This window comes from Dermochelys coriacea, chromosome 4, assembly GCF_009764565.3.
Source record: "Dermochelys coriacea isolate rDerCor1 chromosome 4, rDerCor1.pri.v4, whole genome shotgun sequence".
Taxonomy (NCBI): domain Eukaryota; kingdom Metazoa; phylum Chordata; order Testudines; family Dermochelyidae; genus Dermochelys; species Dermochelys coriacea.
The window spans coordinates 131843737-131865273 of record NC_050071.1 but is presented as its reverse complement, the minus strand read 5'-3'; the positions used below and the strand labels follow the sequence as shown (position 1 = coordinate 131865273).

At 43.5% G+C, this 21537-nt stretch overlaps 2 protein-coding genes across 7 annotated transcripts in view; one reads left to right on the top strand and one right to left on the bottom strand.

Annotated features, from left to right (window-relative positions):
* The window catches only part of LOC119854716 (charged multivesicular body protein 3), a 64396-nt gene extending 55552 nt beyond the window's left edge, over nucleotides 1-8844 (top strand). For all 3 annotated transcript variants that reach the window (XM_038399710.2, XM_038399709.2, XM_038399708.1), the window contains 4 exons: nucleotides 1991-2170; nucleotides 5464-5585; nucleotides 6703-6817; nucleotides 8329-8844. In XM_038399710.2, the coding sequence (XP_038255638.1) occupies nucleotides 1991-2170; nucleotides 5464-5585; nucleotides 6703-6817; nucleotides 8329-8468 (557 nt within the window). In that variant the 3' untranslated portion in view covers nucleotides 8469-8844. The remainder of the gene's footprint in view (nucleotides 1-1990; nucleotides 2171-5463; nucleotides 5586-6702; nucleotides 6818-8328) is intronic.
* Nucleotides 8845-18036: 9192 nt separating this feature from the next.
* KDM3A (lysine demethylase 3A) overlaps nucleotides 18037-21537 on the bottom strand; it is a 46027-nt gene continuing 42526 nt past the window's right edge. For 2 of the 4 annotated variants that reach the window (XM_038400155.2, XM_043512712.1), the window contains 3 exons: nucleotides 20665-20841; nucleotides 20451-20585; nucleotides 18037-18745 (listed from right to left, as the gene is read on the bottom strand). In XM_038400155.2, coding sequence (XP_038256083.1) covers nucleotides 18650-18745; nucleotides 20451-20585; nucleotides 20665-20841 — 408 coding nt within the window. In that variant the 3' untranslated portion in view covers nucleotides 18037-18649. Of the gene's footprint in view, nucleotides 18746-20450; nucleotides 20586-20664; nucleotides 20871-21537 lie in introns of those variants that run through there. The other 2 variants (XM_043512711.1, XR_006280611.1) reach the window with 2 other exon arrangements.

Genomic DNA, 21537 nt, shown 5'->3' with positions numbered 1-21537 from the left:
TCTCAGCCCAGTTGGCAGGAACAAACAAGATGTTAGGGATTTAAATGTGAGTAGTAATGTGACTGAGAATGTTATTGTGGGAAAGCTATATCAGACAGATGGATTTAGCTTGTAGTTCTGAATGTGATGAGGCTGGCAGTCATTCCTATTTCATCTGCCAGCGATTTCCGTAATCTTGGTCCAGCTCCTAAGAAATTTCCATTTTCTTTGGCTACTAGTTTTCCCCTCTTTCTTGGTCACTTCACCTTTTCCAGAGGTGTGGAGCTGAGATTATCACAAGAAAGGTGTGTCTCGGGTAGTTAGTGGGGGCTGATATCATGCAAGCTGTTGGAATTCAGAACAGCAGCCTTGACCTCTAGGTGTTTGAGAGGGAGCCAGTGCAGGGACTAGGGAATCGGGATGATGCATTCCCAGTTACCTGTCTTAGTGAGAAGGCAATTTGCTGTGTTCTGAACCAGATGCAGATATACCAAGCATTCCTAACTTTCAGTACTTCTCCTGAATTTGCACATGTAATTACAAAATTACTATTTTAGGTTTAAATCTACTAATTTTGTCTCTGTCACATAAATAAAATGTGTGTCACTCACCACCACTGGAGTCCAACAGACACAGCATATAGCATTGTGGGAATTGGGGGCTTTTTTTCTCCACTGCCATATGACTCGTGCACAGACTGCACCATGAGGTCGGAAAGGAGGCAAGATGTGGTGGTTTTGAATAGGTTGGGGCACTGTTGGATTCACTGCCCAAGCCACAAGCTGCGTGTTGTGCTTTAACTGCCCCAAGTGGGCCATGCTGGACTTTGTCAACGTGCTCTAGGTACTAGAGCTCTCCACCAAGGTCCACCTGAGGCAGTTCATGCGCAGCCTGTGAGTTGGGCAATGAATCCAGCAGCACCCCAAGCCCCACTGACAGCTGCCATGGTTTGCTTCCTATCAGACCTGACTTACCAGGCTGAAAGGGAGGTGAAGCCAGAAGAGCAGGAGGAGAAGGCAGCAGTGGTAGAGGAGGAGGATCATCCTAGTAAGGAGTTCCAGGCCAGGAATGGCCAAAGTAATTAAGGGCCCTAGGCAGCATAGGAGGGCACAGTTCCTAGGGCTGATCCTCCTTTCTCTTTAGGGGTAGGGGTCAACAAGTAGGGGAGTGAGGGGAACCCAGCCCCCCAGCCATTGGAGGGGAGGGACAAGAGGTCCCAGTTTCTCCAGAGGGAAGGGGCAGAGAGGTCCAAGCAACCTCCCTAACTTTTTCATAAACATCCCTAAAAGTATGAGCAAGGTTGGCATCTCGATAGATGTAGCTTCCTTTACGGCACTAACTTCATAGGTATAGGGAATTTCAATAAGTAGGATTAGAGGTTATAAACGTCTCTCATCGTGGTTGGATCTGTGTTGGATAGGACTGGGTGTAGTTCCTTGACCAGTTGTAGATGGAAATGGGCATTCATTGCCACCACAGGTGTCTGGCTATCTGAGCGCAGTGCAGTGTCTGGTTTACAGCAAGCAGATTGCATTAATCTAACAATGTGAATGTGGCTGCCTTTGATGATGGCAGTTGTAATGGAGGAGGTGAGTGGTTCAAAGTGCTTCCCTCTTCTGGCCAGCATTATTTCACCCTCATCAGAGTTTAGCTTCAGCCAGCTGCTCTTCATACAGGAGCTGATCTCAGCCAGGTGCTTGGAAAGCTTGGAGGTAATGCTGTGACAGACTGATGTAAGGGAAATCATAGAACTGGATGAGCTATGCTAGAAATAGATATTTTGCTATTGGAACTTTAGTTAACAAATCTGTTGGTGATGCATAAACCACAATACCCCATTCAATCTTCAATGGCTGGATACATGCTTAAATGAAAGACATTATTGAAGTGGAAAGTTTTAATGATGAACTGTTGCTTTTAAAAATGCACTCCAATAAGCAATGAATGTCTGCTCCTAGCTTCCAGCCATTTCTGACGACTTGTCCATACTTGTTTGTCCTTTGTAACCCAGATATCCAAAGAGAAGAAGAAAAGGTAAAGCGGTCAGTAAAAGATGCTGCCAAAAAGGGTCAAAAAGACGTGTGTGTGGTTTTGGCAAAGGAAATGATCCGCTCTCGGAAGGCTGTGAGCAAACTCTATGCATCCAAAGCACACATGAACTCTGTGCTCATGGGGATGAAGAATCAGCTTGGTAAGAACATTGTTGCACCTAAATACAATAACTGTTTCTTAGATTAACTGTAGAGGTTGGCCCTGAGCTGAACGTTTCAAAATTGGAGTCAAATTCTGTCAAAGTTTGGGATGGTTTGGGCCTATCTCAAATGAGTCCAAGCCTGCAGGATGTATTTACACTTAAGTCATCTGCTCCAAAAGGTAGTCTTTCCTCTCATGATGCACTGTGTGTCTGTTTTTCTTTGAGCGTTTCTAAAATAGCGAGAATATGACTAATGCTGGCTGACTCCAGAGTCCCTTGTAAGAAAGATTCTAGCATTACAAGAAGAGCTTGATCACATTCTGTTACTGGGGTGGGTTGTTTTTTGGCAGGCTGTGTATCCGAGGGGTATTTTGTTTGTAAGAGCATCCTGTATCTTGCATGAAATTCCTGTGGTTTTTAAAGCAAGAGTCCTGCATTGTGAAGCATCAAAGCAAGGGTGGGCTTGATAGAGAAGAGGAACAATTTGCCCAATGCTTAATATTTAGCACTTACACCATTTTTGCATTTGACAACCCCTTACTGAGACCTTCTTCCATGCCTCCCCTACACTTAGAATTTTTGCCCCCTTCTTGACCATCTACAAGCCTTGTTGTCCACATTGAAATCTCCCTTTAAAATGCATTTTCAGGCTGGTCTATCACTGATAACTCACCACACTGTAGCTCCTAACAGCAGCAGGGAGAAAAGGGATCCAAGGATAGGGAGGGAAGACTTGCAAGCAGTTGCCTTATTATTAATTTGTATTATTGTAGCACCTAAAAGCCCTAGTCATGGACCAGGACCCTGTGGTGTTGTATAAACACAGAACAAAATGAGGAGGAGCTCCTAGCTCTGCAGTGGAGGCACCTTCTTTAGGCCACAACAGGTGCCAGAGTCTGATTTAATCATATCGTATATCATATCTGTTTGCTAGGAGGAGACCTAGTGTGACTTATCAGATCCATTGGGGACGAGGGGAGAAATGCATTGGAAGAGGTGTAGAGAAAAGCAGGGTGACGGACTGGCTGGGTGTGTGAACAGCTTCCAGAAAGAATGACCAGCCAACCACCAAAAAACTGAGGTGTGAGGCTGAAAAGCTGGGCCGGGGAAGGAGGCTCCCCAACAAGTTGGCTGGGCAGCAGAACTAGGGAGGCAGGATTGGAAGACAATAAGTGAAGATATATTGATCCAGGTGTTAGCTCTTGTTATATGGTCCATGCAAATGGTTATAATTAAGGCTCCGTGTTTGTCATGGAGGTCACGGATTCCGTGACTTTTCGTGACCTCTAACTTCTGCAGCAGCCCGGTGTGGCTGGCCCAGGAGCCGCCTGGCTGCTGCTGGGATAGTCTCTGCCCTCCCGCCCGCCAGCAGCAGGAGTTTGGGGGTGTGGGGCTCAGGGCTGGAGGATGGGGCGGTGGTTACTTGGGGGGAGCCCTCCAGAAGGGCGACGGGAACTCCACTCCCTCAGCTCCTAGCTCCATGTGTTGCCTCTGCCTGCAGGCACCACCCCTGCAGCTCCCATTGGCCGCCGTTTCCAGCCAATGGGAGCTGCAGAACCAGGGCTTGGGACAGAGCTGAGGCAGCACATGGAGCTAGGAACTGGGGTCATTACTTCCCAGGAGCTGGGTAGGGAACCTCCCCTTCCCCTCTCACCCCCCCCGAGCACCCGCTGCGCTGCCCACGGTGCCCCCCCAGCCATGCCAGCACCCACTGTGCCGCACCCCCCACCCCCTCAAGTTTTAGTTGGGTATATAGTAAAAGTAATTGACAGGTCACAGGCCGTTTATTTTTATTTACTGCCCGTGACCTGTCCATAACTTTTACTAAATACCCATGACTAAAATGTAGCCTTAGTTATAATTAAGAGGAATTACTTTTGTTTCTAATTCTGAGATTTCCAAAGTGCCTGTTATCCAGGATGCCATGATAATAGTGTGTGTGTGTGTGTGTGTGTGTGTAAAGCTTTTTGTTTGTGGGGACTGAGATGGCTTAGCTACAAGGAGACCTCCATATCAAACTTCATTGATTTATTACAGTTAGCTTCGCTGGAGAGTTTAGTAACTATTTTACCCAACAAAGTGTCCTACAAAACTAATCTGAACAATAGTAATGGTAAATCTGGGAACTAAATTCAATCAATGAACTCTGCTCGAGAGGGATTTTAATCCTCCTTTAAGTGAAAAACTGAAGGCAGTCTTCACTGTAGAGTTACTACTGATACCACCACAGTAATTATATTGATATTATAGCCATTATTTTATCAGAGGCAGAAAGGAAGGTGTGATTCTGGTTTGTATTTTTATTAGACCCCTAATTGGCTTGAAAAACTTGGACTATCAATACAATTGAAATGTTTTGATATTTCTGTACCTTCTCATTATTCAGGCCTGATGTTAAAAACACTTGTAAGCTAGGAGCTTTGAAATGAAAAGTAGCATGTGCAATTCATCCCCTTAACTCAAGAGTGTCGTTTAATAATGAGTTCCCATATTTTAATAGATATGCTGTTATTTCTCAACTTTATCTTTATTCAGGATTTGACATTTTAAGGAACATTTAAGCACCATTCTAATAATTAGCTTCACAGACATTGTTGGATGTTGCCCAGGACTATTAATTAGCCACTGCAAAAAAAAAATATTGATAGAAACCCAATTTAGGCTGTATTTTAGTCCAGTTTTTATTTCTTGTTCAAAAAGGGGCAATTGTCAGTTATCTAATTCAATATTAAATGGCTTTACAACAATCCAGTGATGTGGAATGACTTCCTGACAGTGAGAGAGTTTCTAATTCTCCCAAAATATCAGACTACAAGGGTGGCTTCACAACATCAGGGTTCTAATAACATGAATAATCAGATACATGGATACATAGTCTTGCTCACCTGACCAGCATGAAAACTTCAGTAAGACTTTCTGTGTAGGTTTTATTCCATGCTCATCAACTTCCCACCTGAGAAGAGCAAACAGGAACTTTTTATTTTCTGAATCTAACTGCAGGTGGGGGGGAATCTAGATCTATTGGCATGGCTCAACTGCAGTTGATTGGAGCAGTATCTCCACTAAAACTCGTCCATCTTTCAGAAACGGGGAAAGTCAGATTTTTCCCCTCTCCTAAAAACAGACAACTTTAAGTTTAGAAGGTGATTAAGTAAAGGGACAATCTCTTTTCTTATACGCACTTTCCTAGATTCCAAAATGATGATGATCTGTACAAGCAGGACTCTCCGTCAGTTTTGTTCCCCTGTGCTGGCTTCATTCTAAAGCCTTTCCATGCCTTCTCTTGGCAGCTGTCCTCAGGGTGGCAGGTTCGTTACAGAAGAGCACAGAGGTCATGAAAGCCATGCAAAATCTAGTAAAAATCCCTGAAATTCAGGCAACGATGAGGGAATTGTCCAAAGAAATGATGAAGGTAAGTTCTGAAATATATTGTGTATTACAGTAGCACCTAGACATTCAAAGTGAGATTGGGGGTCCCATTGTTCAGCAGCGTGCAAACGCATAGTAAAATGGTCCCTGCCTTGAAGAGCTTACAATATACACAGACAGGACATAGGTTCCAGAGTCTTCCTCTGCTGCTATTAAAGGAATACTCAAGTTAAAAACACACTTTTAAATAATTTCTTACGTTAATACTCTAGATTACTAAAACTTTTTTAGAGACTAACAAATTTATTTGAGCATAAGCTTTCGTGAACTACAGCTCACTTCATCAGATGCATTAAGTGAGCTGTAGCTCATGAAAGCTTATGCTCAAATAAATTTGTTAGTCTCTAAGGTGCCACAAGTCCTCCTTTTCTTTTTGCGAATACAGACTATCACGGCTGCTACTCTAAAACTTTTTTCTTAACCATTTTACTGTGCGCATGTGATATGCACTAGAGTAATTTTGTAATGTTTGGTTTCCAAGCCTTGCAGGGGGATTTTTTTTTAAAGAAAAAGTGTTCCCAATGGAATTTATAGAAAAAGCTTCCAAAATTTTGTAGTTGATTACAAAATATCATTTGGGCAAACACAGCTGTGTGTGACTGACTGGAGCATTACATACAGGCTGGTTTTTCAAAGGTTTCAGTGTTTCTAGTTGTAGTTGCATTTGATTAAATATAGGGTAATAAATTTGATATATTGCTCTAAGGTGTTAATAAGACACCACTGCAGTTTAATTCTTGGGTTATCCTACTCTTGATTGCCAATCATTCTTTCCTCACAGCAAGTGTGCAATAACATGTCACTTTGTTGCACTGAAAACATTCAAAAGGTCTGTGTTTTAAAAATAACCCACATGCTAAACCAGCTCCATTGCATGCTGACCTAATTACAGAACTATCAGGAAAGCACAAGGATGGTGTGTATAGTAGATAGGCTATTATTGGAAGCAAGGCTGAGTCCTTTGATGGGTGAGATAGCGGCACGTGTAATCTGGACTATTATGAAATTGAGGGATCTGAATATACTTGCCTGAAAGTGCTGCACTGCTGGCTGGCTGTAAGTCCCAGGAATGGGATCTGTTATCTTCTATTTCCGTATAGGCTGGTATCATAGAAGAAATGTTAGAGGATACTTTTGAAAATATGGAAGACCAAGAGGAAATGGAAGAGGAAGCAGAGCTGGAAATCGATAAAATCCTGTTTGAGATTACAGCTGGTGAGTACATGAGTCTGTGTTATGAGGACTAAAAACATGGTCCTGTTCCCAGTGGATTAAATGGCAAAACTCACTGATTCCTATTGCAGAATTAGACCCTCTGTATATACCTGGACTAAATGTCTGGGGCCCAATTCTGCGAAGTGTTGAATGCCTTTAGCGTTAGTGGCAGCAGGGAGTTCTCAGTACTTCACAAGATGGGGCCCTCAGAGATGGAACAGGAGTATTGTAGCTGATAATCATGACTACTGAGGCAGGAAAGAATTGGCTAGGGTGGGTCCAAAAAGTATAAATAGGAGAAATGTACAGAACTCAATAGAGACAGAGTCAGATTATCACCTTTATTTTAAAGTCACTTTCCTTTGGTACTAATAACTCCTTAAACCAGAATTTAAATAAATTCATGCTTGCTGCAGTTTAGTTATTTTGTGTTTCTCTCAACTTGTACAGTAACAATAGCGGAGACTGCATTGCTTTTGATTCTGATCTAGTCAGGGTCACAGGCTGCTACCCTGGGCTAAACACATTTTAGTTTAACTATTTTCCCCTATTTTCCAATTTTTGAAAAAATGAAAATCTCTGTTGGGTCTTATGCAGCTTAAATAACACCAAAACAATTGGCCCTGAACCACTTGACTGTGTCCCTTTTTAAGTAAAATCTAGGCTGAATAGTTGGAAAATCTCCTTATTAAATGAGACAGCTTTGTAAAAGTGCTTTGAATATAAAATATTAATTCCAAGTCTCTGACTGTAGACTATTATCTGAAGGGCTACAGGGAAGCTGGAAGTCCCACAAGTCCCAGCCTCCTTAGTGGCCAGTCCTATGGATGAATTAGGTTCCCTGCCCCATGCTTTGCCATGTCTTCTTGTGCCCAGTTCCCAAACCCCCCTCCCCTTTTTTTTTGGTCTCCCTTTCCCTGCCTCATATTTCTTTTCCTTTTTAAAAATACTCTTTAACTCTGTGCTCACTTTCAAAAGATGTGTAATGCTCTGCAGCATTTGGGTTTATGGATAAGGCCATAGATGCTGTCACGGCTGAGTACCATGGGAACAGAAGTGAAGTTGCCCTGTAACAAGGAGCTCTTCCCATTCACAACTGTTAAGACCTTGGAAGAATAAAACAGGAAGGCGAGCTACTTTTAATCTGTTTTGCCTGTGGCCACAGGAGTGCAGGGAGCCAGGGTTGCGTTAGTGTCACAGCATGAGTCTCCCACTATCTTTCCCTAGGGCCCTTAGAATTAGAGTACAGTGCTCATCTAGACACTTTAAAATGGGCAAAATACTGAATTGTACACACTAGGAAGAATTAATCATGAATTATTGCCTAGATAGCCTAATCACTTGTCTCTAAATTTCCAACATACTGTCTCAACTGTACAGCAGTGGCTGACTTCTATTATTTTTAAACCTCTAAAATGTGCAGCTTCCTGAGAACTTCTCCATTTGTTAAATACAGATGACTGACTGATTGATTGATTGATGATTCTGGACATTATCTTGCTTGTTTTCAGGGGCATTGGGTAAAGCACCTAGCAAAGTTACAGATGCTCTTCCAGAAACTGAACCCATAGGTGCTGTTGGTATAGCTGATGAAGAAGAGGAAGAGGATATTGAAGCAATGCAGTCACGGTTAGCTACACTCCGTAGCTAGATATTAAGTTCACATGTACAGCTTGTTTTTTTTGTGGTTTTTTTTTTTTTTTGCTCTGGGATATTCTGTCCCTCCTGTAAAATGTAAAACTTTGTTTGTGAAAATACTTCCTGTAATATACAATTTTCCTGGGGCTTGTGTTCTATAAAGGTTATTTTTGCCAACCTTTCGCAGATTATGTAAGCTATGGGGAAATAGTGGGTGTAATGTATTTTCAGATATAAAATATTCTTTGTAGCAAGGCAGGGTCTTCCTCTAACAAAGTACTTGTATTGGCTTAAGCTGCTACCAAAAAAACCCTTTAATATTTAAGTGTGTGTACATTTTTCTGAAACATTACGAATGGATTTTAATAAACCTCTTGTTTAACACTTGCTCCCCTTGGGTCTGTTTAGCTTGCATCTTATTTTAAGAGTCTATTCTAACCTTTGTGTGTATTCAAGCTGATAATGGTGAAGAAAGGGAAGTTTTGGTCAATGGTCAGTCTATGCTGAAGCATTTAGTTTATTGTCTTAAAGCTATTTCTACCACCCCCTTCCATCCAGAGATCAAGCATTTTACAAATGCAGACTAATCCACCCAGCCTTCTTCAACAATAGCTATTTTCCCCTCCAGTGCACAAATGGGAAAACTGAGTGTAAAGAATATTTGACCACAGCTGTAACAGTCCTATGCTTTAGGCTGAAGCTGTTCAGTGTTTAACAAATGTTACTGAAGCATATTTTTATACTGTCCCTTACCCAAAGCCCTTTTTAGCAAACCCTTTATCAAGACAACATGGTATTTTTTCAGAAATGAGATTGGTACTTGATAAAAGAAGAATGAAGCCTACTGCAGTTGAGAGTTCAAGAAACTAGTGAAGGAAGCTCTATTTTTAAGGAGTTGGGTACTCAGTGTATTCATAGAATCTCAGGGTTGGAAGGGACCTCAGGAGATCTAGTCCAACCCCCTGCTCAAAGCAGGACCAATCCCCAAATAAATCATCCCAGCCAGGGCTTTGTCAAGCCAGGCCTTAAAAACCTCTAAGGATGGAGATTCCACCACCTCCATAGCTAACCCATTCCAGTGCTTCACCACCCTCCTAGTAAAATAATTTTTCCTAATATCCAATCTAGACCTCCCCCACTGCAATTTGAGACTATTGCTCCTTGTTCTGTCACCACTGAGAACAGCAGAGCTCCATCCTCTTTGAAACCCCCCTTCAGGTAGTTGAAGGCTACCCCCTCACTCTTCTCTTCTGCAGACTAAACAATCCCAGTGCCCTAGCCTCCTAATCATTTTCTTTGCCCTCTGCTGGACTCTGCAGTTTGTCCTCATCCTTTCTGTAGTGGAAGCCCAAAACTGGATGCAATACTCCAGATGTGGTCTCACCATTGCCAAATAGAGAGGAATAATCACTTCCCTCAATCTGCTGGCAGTGCTCCTACTAATGCAGCCCAAAATGCTGATAGCCTTCTTGGCAACAAGGGCACATTGCTGACTCTTATCCAGCTTCTCGTCCACTGTAATCCTCAGGTTCTTTTCTGCAGAACTGCCGCTTAGCCAGTCGGTCCCTGGCCTGTAGCAGTGCCTGCGATTCTTCCCTCCTAATTGCAGGACGCTGGGGTTCAACAAGGACAAATACAGATTTCTTTTGGCCCAATTTGACTAGGTCACTCTAGACCCTATTCCTACCCTCTGCCCCCAGCTTAGCGTCATCCAAACTCTGAGGGTTCAATCCATCCCATCATCCAGTTCATTAATGAAGATATTGAACAAAACCAGCCCCAGGACCGACCCCTAGGGCACTCTGGTTGATACGGGCTGCCAACTAGACATCGAGCCATTGATCACTACCTGTTGAGCTCGACTATCTAGCCAGCTTTGTATCCCCCTTTATAGTCCATTCATTCACTCCATACTCTTAAAATTTGCGGGCAAATTGCCAGCTTATATAAATAGTTCTTAACCTGGTCTTTCATCCTGAGGGCTGCTCACCTCCTCCCCATACCGTGCTGCCCAGTGCATCAGTCTGGGAGCTGACCTTGTCTGTGAAGACCAAGGCAAAAGAAGCATTGAGTAGTTCAGCTTTTTCCACATCTGTCACTAGGTTACCTCCCCCATTCAGTAAGGGTCCCACATTTTCCCGGACCCCCTTCTTGTTGCTAACAAACCTGTAGAAACCCTTCTTGTTGCCCTTCATATCCCTTGCTAGCTGCAACTCCAGTTGTGCTTTGGCCTTCCTGCTTACCCCCCCTGCATGCTCAAGCAATATTTTTATACTCCTCCCTAGTCATCTGTCCAAGTTTCCACTTCTTGCAAGCTTCCTTTTTGTGTTTAAGCTTACCGAAGATTTCTCTGTTAAGCCAAGCAGGTCGCCTGCCATATTTACTATTTTTTGGACATCGGGATAGTTTGTTCCTGCACCCTCAATAAGGCTTCTGTAAAATACAGCCAGCTTTCCTGGACTCCCTTCCCCCTCATATTAGCCTCCCTGCGGATCCTGCCCATCAGTTCCCTGAGGGAGTCAGTCTGTTTTTCTGAAGTCCACGGTCCAGATTCTGCTGTTCTCTGTTGGGGCTGATTCCTTCACTCTCCCTTCTTCCTTGTGTTAGGATCCTGAACTCGACCATCTCATGGTCACTGCTGCCTAGGTTGCCACTCACTTCTACTTCCCCTACCAATTGTTCCCTGTTTGTGAGAAGCAGGCCAAGAGGAGCACAGCCCCCAGTTGGTTCCTGCAACACTTGCACCAGGAAGTTGTCCCCAATACACTTCAAAAACTTCCTGGATTGTCTGTGTACTGCTGTATTGCTCTCTTGGCAGACTTCAGGGTGCTTGAAGTCCCACATGAGAACCAGGGCCTGGGATCAAGAAACTTGTTAGTTGCCCGAAGAAAGCCTCATCCTCCTGGTCTGGTGGTCTATAGCAGATGCCCGCCATGACATCACCTGTGTTGCTCTCACCTCTAAACTTAACCCAAAGACTCTCAACAGGCTTTTCTCCAGTTTCATACTGGAGCGCTGAGCAGTCATACTGCTCTCTTACATACAGTGCAACTCCTCCACCTTTTCTCCCTCTCCTGTCCTTCCTGAACAGTTTATTCCCATCCATCTTTCTGAAAACTCATGGACAGTGGTAAGTCCGAATGGGAGACTCCTGTATTGGAAGGGTCACTGACCCACTTTGAACCTCAGCAGCCTTCTGAACCTCAGGTCAGATGTACGTCAACATGGAAGTAGAAGTCTTGCATGTCGAGAGCTGTAAACCATGTGCTTTTGGGGGGGAGGGGAGGCAAATCAAACAGTTGAGGTGTCAGAGCTCCAAGATTGGTCTCCATCCCCATTTCTTCTTGGGTATCAAGAAATAGTTGGACTAGAACCCTGTGCCCGGACAGGCTGCAGGGACTGGTTCTATTGCACCTCTCTGTGGGAGAAAGGCCATCTCTAGGGTACAAATACTGTTGTGAAAGGGATCTCAGGGGGGAGGTCAGGGCAGGAGACACTGAAGTGTCATCAAACTCTATGGTGTAGCCAAGTTGAATGACAACCAAGACCCACTTGTCTGTTAGCTCTCCAAGCTGAGAGTTCTGTAGCGTTGGGCCAGCAATAGCCAATACAATTTCTCTTTGGTGCCAGTGAACATATGCCCAAGATTTGTAAGGTGGCTTTAGAATCTTGAGTGTGAAGAGGTGTGATTCCTCAAAGGGAAGGTCCTCGTTTGTTATCTGCACCTCACTAGGGAAACCTAAGGCGTGTAAGCAGGATTCCCTCATGACAATTCCAGTCACCAGCATGAGTATGTCTTCTGAATCAATTGCAGCCTAAACTGTGGACCTGGAACCAACTTGCCTTCCTATAAAATTGCTTAGAATTGAGTATGATCCTGCTGAGGTACCTTATCTGCAACTTTTTCCAGATAGCCATAGCTTATAAAATCATACTTGGCCATCAGTGCCAAGTAGTAAGGGATCCAGAACTGTAGTCTGGCTGAGAAGACCTTTCGACCCATGAGGTCCAGTCTCTTACCCTCCCCGTCTGCTGGGGTGGAGCATGGGTGATATTGTTTGGTCCACTCCGATGGAGCCTGTATTACCAAAGAGTTGGGGGGGAGGGGGTTGAAAATAAAAATTCTGAACCTTTGGGGTTGGTACACTCATGGCTGGAGCATGCCACATGAAGAATGGCATCATTGATTGGTAAGGCCCCACACTACAAGAGGGATGTGGAAAAACTGGAAAGTGTCCAGTGGGGGGCAACAAAAATGATTAGGGGACTGGAGCACATGACTTATGAGGAGAGGCTGAGGGAACTGGGATTGTTTAGTCTGTAGAAGAGAAGAATGAGGGGGGATTTGATAGCTGCTTTCACCTACCTGAAAGGGGGTTTTAAAGAGGATGGATCTAGCCTGTTCTCAGTGGTAGCAGATGACAGAATGAGGAGTAATGGTCTCAGGTTGCAGTGGGGGAGATTTAAGTTGGATATTAGGAAAAACTTTTTCACTAGGAGGGTGGTGAAGCATTGGAATGTGTTACCTAGGGAGGTGGTGGAATCTCCTGCCTTAGAAGTTTTTAAGGTCAGGCTTGACAAAGCCCTGGCTGGGATGATTTAGTTGGGGATTGGTCCTGCTTTGAGCAGGGGGTTGGACTAGATGACCTCCTGAGGTCTCTTCCAACCTTGATATTCTGTGATTTGGCTACTCTTGCTGGTGCCAATGAGCGTAGAATCTCTTGTAACTTGTGCTGACTGTCCTGTGCCTCTTCCAGTGGCATCATAGTGATCAATGGCTCCATGTCTAGTTGGCAGCCGGTGTCAAGTGGAGTGCCCCAGGGGTCGGTCCTGGGGCCCGTTTTGTTCAATATCTTCATAAATGATCTGGAGGATGGTGTGGATTGCACTCTCAGCAAATTTGCGGATGATACTAAACTGGGAGGAGTGGTAGATACGCTGGAGGGGAGGGATAGGATACAGAAGGACCTAGACAAATTGGAGGATTGGGCCAAAAGAAATCTAATGAGGTTCAATAAGGATAAATGCAGGGTCCTGCACTTAGGATGGAAGAATCCAATGCACCGCTACAGACTAGGGACCGAATGGCTCGGCAGCAGTTCTGCGGAAAAGGACCTAGGGGTGACAGTGACAGTGGACGAGAAGCTGGATATGAGTCAGCAGTGTGCCCTTGTTGCCAAGAAGGCCAATGGCATTTTGGGTTGTATAAGTAGGGGCATAGCGAGCAGATCGAGGGACGTGATCGTTCCCCTCTATTCGACACTGGTGAGGCCTCATCTGGAGTACTGTGTCCAGTTTTGGGCCCCACACTACAGGAAGGATGTGGATAAATTGGAAAGAGTACAACGAAGGGCAACGAAAATGATTAGGGGTCTAGAGCACATGACTTATGAGGAGAGGCTGAGGGAGCTGGGATTGTTTAGTCTGGAGAAGAGAAGAATGAGGGGGGATTTGATAGCTGCTTTCAACTACCTGAAAGGGGGTTTCAAAGAGGATGGCTCTAGACTGTTCTCAATGGTAGCAGATGACAGAACGAGGAGTAATGGTCTCAAGTTGCAATGGGGGAGGTTTAGATTGGATATTAGGAAAAACTTTTTCACTAAGAGGGTGGTGAAACACTGGAATGCGTTACCTAGGGAGGTGGTAGAATCTCCTTCCTTAGAGGTTTTTAAGGTCAGGCTTGACAAAGCCCTAGCTGGGATGATTTAACTGGGACTTGGTCCTGCTTTGAGCAGGGGGTTGGACTAGATGACCTTCTGGGGTCCCTTCCAACCCTGATATTCTATGATTCTATGATTCTATGATCTCAAGAGCATTGTCTATTCTCCCTAGGTGTTCTTGAAACTGATAATCATCTGGCTAGGAAGAAGGTGTCTGACACAACTGCATCTGGAGACAAAGTGAATCTCTCCAGCTGCACTGGTACTGTTACCCAGAGTTCTGTCAACCTAAAACTTCTGGTAACTTTTACTCTGTGCAGTAGTGTCAGGAAACAAATTAAGGGAGATATGGCCATCTGACTGATAGGCTGGTACAAACAGGGCAACATAGGAGTGTTTTCACTTAAACTTTGTCTCAAGCACTTACATGTCCACAACAGGTTAGTAAAACACCCCCAACCCTTGATAATTACCAAAGCTGAGTGTGACTTTCAAGTGGCACAGCAACAGGCTTCCGTTAGCCAAACTTTCTTCTACCCCTGGGGACCCAATATGCATTCAGGGGGAATATCCCTGAAGAAACCCTCCCAAGGAGTCCCACTACCTCCAACTTTTCCCCCTTTTTTATACATTAGTAATACAATGACATGTCACATTAAAAAAAAAACTTGCTAAGCAAGCAACTTTTAAAAGGTCAACAGAGAGGTTTCCTTATGGTCATCAATTAACTAGATGTTTTTTTCCAGTATGTGCATGCCTTGAAGCCCTGATAAACACGTTCCTGAGGATGTTATAGACAAACTTCCTGTTTTTCTAAAATATATATCAGCAATTTCAACATTTTTATCAGGAAGGATGCTGGGTCAAGCTGCCCTTTCTGTGGCACCTAAAATCCCCTCCCGCTTTGGTTAAGCTAAGGCCACTACATGGCCAATTTACAGCCTGCTGAACTAGCTACTGTTAGCAATAAACAATAGTGGTTTCAGGCACTTTATTGGTTTGCCAAAGTCTCCCCATACTGTGCTGTCAGAGCTGGGCTGATTGGTGCATTGTCTAACTACTTCCAAATATTTACTGGATGAAAAGTAGGGCAGTGAAACAGGGGTTCTCCTGAGCCAAAGGAGACTGTTCTGAAGGCAAATATTGGGGCCCATGAACTCCAATATGGCCAACCCAGTTGATCCAGCAGCACAAGTACAACAGCAGCAGAAGGAGCCGGATACCAGCTTCTTGAGTAAGGCAAAGGAGGAAATTACCACGGAGGCCTTGTAACCCTCTGGTAGTTGTATTTCTGAAATGAAAGGTGGACTGTGCTGAATGTCCAGGAGTTAGTCTTGTGTGAATGACCGTGCCGACAGAGCAGTTGGAACAGGATGCGTTGAGAGGTATGGCCAGCAGGAGGTAGATGCAATGCAGGAGATGGAGCCCTCTGCAGAAGTGAGTGCACTGGAACGTAAGGAAACCTCACTCCTTTCAGGGCAAACAGTTCATGAGGGCTGGGAGCACTTACAATTTTCCCCAGAGTCAATGGTATCCAGTCTATTGATGGACCAGAACCAGTAAAAGCACCTGTCTCAGGACTGACAAATCATGGGAATCTGGCAGAGCCAAGGCAGGAGGGGTACACAGATTTGGTGCAAGGACCAGCAGATCTGGCAAGTGGTGTGGCCTATCGCTCCTTTGCACCTTGGAGTGTGTAGCGACTCTGTGGCCGGAACTAGTGGACAGTGCAGCATCTCTCTTGGATTGAGACAGACTTACTGCCATGCTTATGCACATGCTTCCATGGCTCTTGGCTTGCCCTGATGCGAGATCCGTAGTACTGGATGGAAGCTCCATGGTAGGGGAAGCGCCCAGGCCGATGCACAGGGGGGTTCCCTATCCAAGATCTGACTCTGGCCTTCCCATGTATGAGCAGGGAAGGAGAGGCAGATACTGCACCAAGAGGTGATGTGGGCTTCCCCCAAACAGTACAAACAGTGTTGGTGTTAGAAAATGAGCAAGGGTAGAAAGCACAAACTTTGAATCCTGGCATCTTTGGAATAACCAACTACCCTGAGATGGGAGTTCAGCAGAGGAAAGATTGGTTGGCAAGGAACACTGTTGAGGTGGAGTCACAAATCCTTAATAATAAGGAACGACTAGGAGTTACCAAAGTACAACAAAAAAACCAAAATCCTATGAACCACTGAGCAATACTACTTTGAAAAAGCTCTAGACATGCATCCTAACCCTCAGAGGAATACAATAGGGACCACCACGCAAAGAACATTAGCTACACTACACCACTCCGCACGCGCACGTAAGAACACACACGACTAGTTTGCTGCTCTTGATCTTCAGGATGCTTATTTTTGTGCGGTAATTTTCCTGAGCTACAGGAAGTTTCGGGTTCATAGGGGCAGATCAGCATTATCAATATATAGTTCTCATCTTTTGGCTGTTTACTAACTGCATGACACAGTAGTGGCAACCTATCTTCCCGTATTTTAAACAATTGGCTAGATGCCAGGCAAGTCCAAAAAATTGCTCCCTTCATGTCCACTTTGTTCAATCTCATTGGCTGGGGCTGATTTTGAGCAAGGCAAAGTTAATATTAGCTCCAACATAAAATCAAATCTATTATAGCTCTACAAGATTAAGTTTGAGTTTGTCTCTAGCTATTTGTGCAATTCTTTGGTACTCAGTCAGACCAGATTTATCCATGTTTCCATTTTCTGTAGAATTTGTTTTTGATTTCCCAGTTATTAAAAAGTTCATGATGGAGTCACAGTGGCCTCTTACTGTTTTACTATCTTTCTTTTGCAGGAGGCTAGTTTACTGTTGTGTCCAACATTATCTCTCTGAGAAACTGACAGTTCTCCTGCACTCCTTTTTCCCCTAAGGTCACATGGCAAGAAAAAAACCCCCACCAGTTTGAGTTTGTTAAAATCATCTTTTATAAAGTCCATTTTCTTAGTCTGTTGCTCTTACTCCTTCCTTTCAATAGACTCAGGAGAGCTGTCATTTCGTGATCGCCTCAATGCATACAGTACAGGTGCATCAAGACTGACAAGCACTTAACATTTTTTCTTCAAGAGCTGTACCATGTAGTTCATATTCCAAAGAGCTTACAATCAGAGATCAAAACAGGTAGGGAAAAGGGATCCAGTATAGAGACAGACCAGGGTGACAATAGGTGTTAGTGCCATTTTTTTTTTCTACCACCAAAAAAAAACCTGTTGGCAGAAGATGCTGGGTTAAAGAAAGAGAGGGGAAGGAATTATTGGACAAAAGTAGTGAGAACCTTAGTGAAGAAGCATTATGAACAGTGAGGTTGAATAGCTGAAGGGTTGCATGGAAGAAGAGGGATCATGCAATTGGTAGTAAGGGCCCAAAGCCTGAGCTCCAGCCCAAGCCCAGAAGTCTACACAGCAATGAACCAGCCCCGCAGCCTGGGCCCAGTGCAGGTTCTTTGCTGTGTGGACATACCTCATGAGACTAGCTGCTCTTTTAAATACAGCCTTGAAAGCCACTTTGACATGATCTAGAGTGGGATAGATAATTCACATCTCATTCTATTGCAGAGACTACAGTAACAGTATTGGAATAAGAACTTGAGAAGTTAAATCAAACCAACTTCAGTTAACCAAGTTTGTAAAAGTGCTATGAAATGCAATTTAATTTCCAGTTACCTAGGCTTTTAGTTCAGACCTCTTCTTTAAGCACAAGGTAGCAGTTTCTACCCTGAAACACCTTGCTTTTGTAGATACCTTTTTTGTTTTTAACTTAATAGCATTGTATCAGGGTAGTCAGTTTAGAGGGTCAACAGAAGAGGTTGGAAAAGGAACACACTCTTAAAACTGAAGTAAGTGCTGTATGTAGGGTATTCACTATTAGTCCCTAGAGTTAAAGAGTACAAATACCAGTTTAAGCTGGAAATCAAAGTTTCAATACAGGAATTTTTAATGAGCAATGCCCTTTTCATTTAACATTTAGAAATGTAAACACATTTAATTGAAAATGGTTAATCCCCATCCTTGTCAATATACACTAGTTTTAATACTATTTTTGATGCTAGTTCTGTGTTAATGTAAAAACTTAAGAACTGCACTCTCAGTACACTTACTGTTTGGCTATTAAATCAAAACTTTGTATTTCCTCCTGTCCCCTCCCCCCGAAAGCAAATTACAAAAGTTGATGACTTTTGCATCATGTCTTGATTAACTTTTTTCAAATGAATAATTTGGAAATTACCAGTATACATATTTTTCAGAGTAAGGTTTACAGGAGGTATCTTTGTACAGTTTGGAGAGTTTTTCCTTATAAAATTCTATTGCAAATGAGCATTCACAGTATGTCAGAGTAGTTAATATTACTACATATACATCTCAGGTTTGTAAACATTAGACAAATATATAGAACAAAGTACCATGATCCTCTGGTACTGCTGAAAGGAAGATGAGGTAACATTAATAAAATCTCAGCATCCACAGGAGGTCCTGATGGAATAGTTTAAACTGCTGCCAATATTTTTCAGTTTCACAGTTCATGGTTAAGGCTTTCCACCTGATGGTTTGCTAAGGCTGGATTCATTAGCTCTCAATATCCCAACTGCATCTTTAACAGCATGGTATATGACATTCTTCACCTAGAAGGAAAACAAGAAGTTAACCACTTTAAAGAGGCAAAGCTAAAGCACTTATCTAGTCAGTCTCGAAGATTCTACATTTAGACTCTTGTAGAGTGAAAAATTTTTGACTGAGTTTTTCCAAAATAAGCAGCATTCATGAACTCCAACCATGTTTAAGGTTGTATATTCAACTTTCAACAATTAACTGAAGGTTGGTGTAGCTTGAATGAAGTCCATTCTACTTACTTCTGTATTGGTGTGTACAATTAGGTGAGGTATGGCAACAGGTATAAGTGGCTACTTGAGATATTTTCCTAAGTATCAAACAGTGACTGGATGATTCATGTTAATAACTGTTCTATATTTTGGCTCACCTAGTTATATATGGTACTGAACTGAATCTGCACGTAAATTCAATGGTGTATTATAGGTATGTCCAGAGTTAAGGCTGCATAGTACTTGTTCAGCATGAGGATGGAGATATACAGGACATGGATGGTGGAGGGGGAACAGTTGAGACTGAGATGGCATCTGATGAAAGGAATGTAGGTACGGTTGAATTATAACTGATTTTCAGAATTGTGTTGTGCTGTGCAGTCTAGCAACCATTACTTGAAGTTAAAGTTTTTGAGTGTGGAAATGTCCCAGGTTTAATAATTCTATCAATGCTGTATGTCCTCTTCCAGAGCCCCCAGGTCTCTCTCCGACAGTTTCATTGGCTGATCTCAGTGCGACTCCATTAGGTTATTTCAAACGAGAGAAATAACTGTCATTTTTAAAAGTTCAAGACTGGCTTATGATCGTATCACAAAATATGAGTTTGGTGAGAGACAAGTTTGGAATTAGGGGAGACTATAGTTCTTTAGCTCCATGAAACCAAAGAAATGAGGAAGACAGCAACATTTTAAAAAGCTTCCTCCACAAAACTTACACAGAAAATTCAATTACTTCTGAAGAGTTAATTCTTCCAGAATTTGATTTAAAAATATCAATTAAAACCGTTCTGTTAACATGCATTAAGTCAGGGGTGGGCAAACTTTTTGGCCCAGGGGCCACATCTGGGTATGGAAATTGTATGGTGGGCCATGAATACTCACAAAATTGTGGGTTGGAGTGTGGAAGGGGGTGAAGGCTCCAGCTGGGGGTGTGGGCTCTGGGCTGAGGCTAGAAAAAGAGTTCAGGGTGCAGGAGGGAGGTAGGGGCTCTGGAGTTGAGCTAGGGATGAGGGGTTGGGGGTGCAGGAGGGTGCTCCGCACTGGGACCGAGGGGTTCGGAGGAGGTCAAGGGTGCAGGATCTGGGGGGCGCTTACCTCAAGCAGCTCCTAGAAGCAGCAGCATGCCTCCGCATAGGAGCCAGAGGGGGGAACGCCACCCCCGCAGCTCCCGTTGGCTGTGGTTCCTGGCCAATGGGAGCTGCGGGGGTGGTGCTTGGGGCGGGGACAGCGTGTGGAACCTCCTGGCTGCCCCTATGCATAGGAGCCAGATGGGGGACATGCCACTGCTTCCAGGAGCCGCATGGAGTGAGGCAAGCCCCTGACCCTGCTCTCCGGCTTGAGCTCGAGGGCCGGATTAAAATGTCTGGAGGGCCAGATGCGGCCCCTGGGCCATAGTTTGCCCACCCCTGCGTTAAGTGCAACTCAACAGAACATTAATATGCAGTTGCTACTAAACCCTACACATGTAGTTTGTTTTTTAATATAAAAAATAAAAATTGGTAAATTACCTGCAGTTTATCTTCATGGTTCGTATGTGTATGCGACAGATATCTGAATTCCTGAGTGAGCCAAAAGCAATGTTTGACATGCTCCGGAGAAACAAAATCTTCTGCTACTTTAATACAACTGTATAAGTTATGAACCTGAGAGAGAACAAAGATATCAGTCACATGTCTAGAAGTCTAAAATTATCAAGTCAATAATAGTGTCACTGGTTCTTGCCTGATGTGGTGCTCCTGCGGGAATGAAAACTACATCTCCTAGAAACTGCACGATAGCCCAGCCTTGAACTCCATATTCTTGATGAAGACGTTTCCTCAAAGATCTGTCCAAGTACCAACTCTGATCATGAATTGGATCATGATCAACGGGGTTCTCTTGACCTTGTTCTTCTGAGACCTGAACAAATAGTCACAATATGATAGTGAGTATCCAAAAAAGATATCAAATACTGTATCAATGTGCACTTGTTGCATTTGACAGACAAAGCCAGACCATTGAGTAGTTGACCTGTGTATTTCTGTGTTCAATTAGAGTGCTAGCTATAAAAACAAGGAGTCCGGTGGCACCTTAAAGGCTAACAGATTTGGGCATAAGCTTTTGGGCATACATTTTTTACCCACGAAAGCTTATGCCCAAATAAATCTGTTAGTCTTTAAGGTGCCACCGGACTCCTTGTTGTTTTTGTGGATACAGATTAACACGGCTACCCCCTGATACTTGAGTACTAACTATAAACATTAATGAAAATGGAAGTTTCATCCTCCAGTACTTTAAGAGCTCTAAAGGTTATTACGACAGTCTGTTTAATAATACAGAAGATTTGATATTCTCATGGCACTTTGCAAGCATTTGCTAATGATCTTCATTACATTTCTGTGACAAGGACAAGTATAATTTACAGAGAGCCCCTCTGCGTCCTTCATGTGACTTGCACAAGGCCACACAGAGAACCAGTACAGCAATGGGATTAGAGGTTTTGTTCTAGAAAATAAGATATGTACTATAATCTACCTCTTTGGTCTTCTCATACAAATATTTAAGGTAGAGCTATGTACTGTTTTGTAAGGTCCTCTGAAACAAAGTTGAAGTATT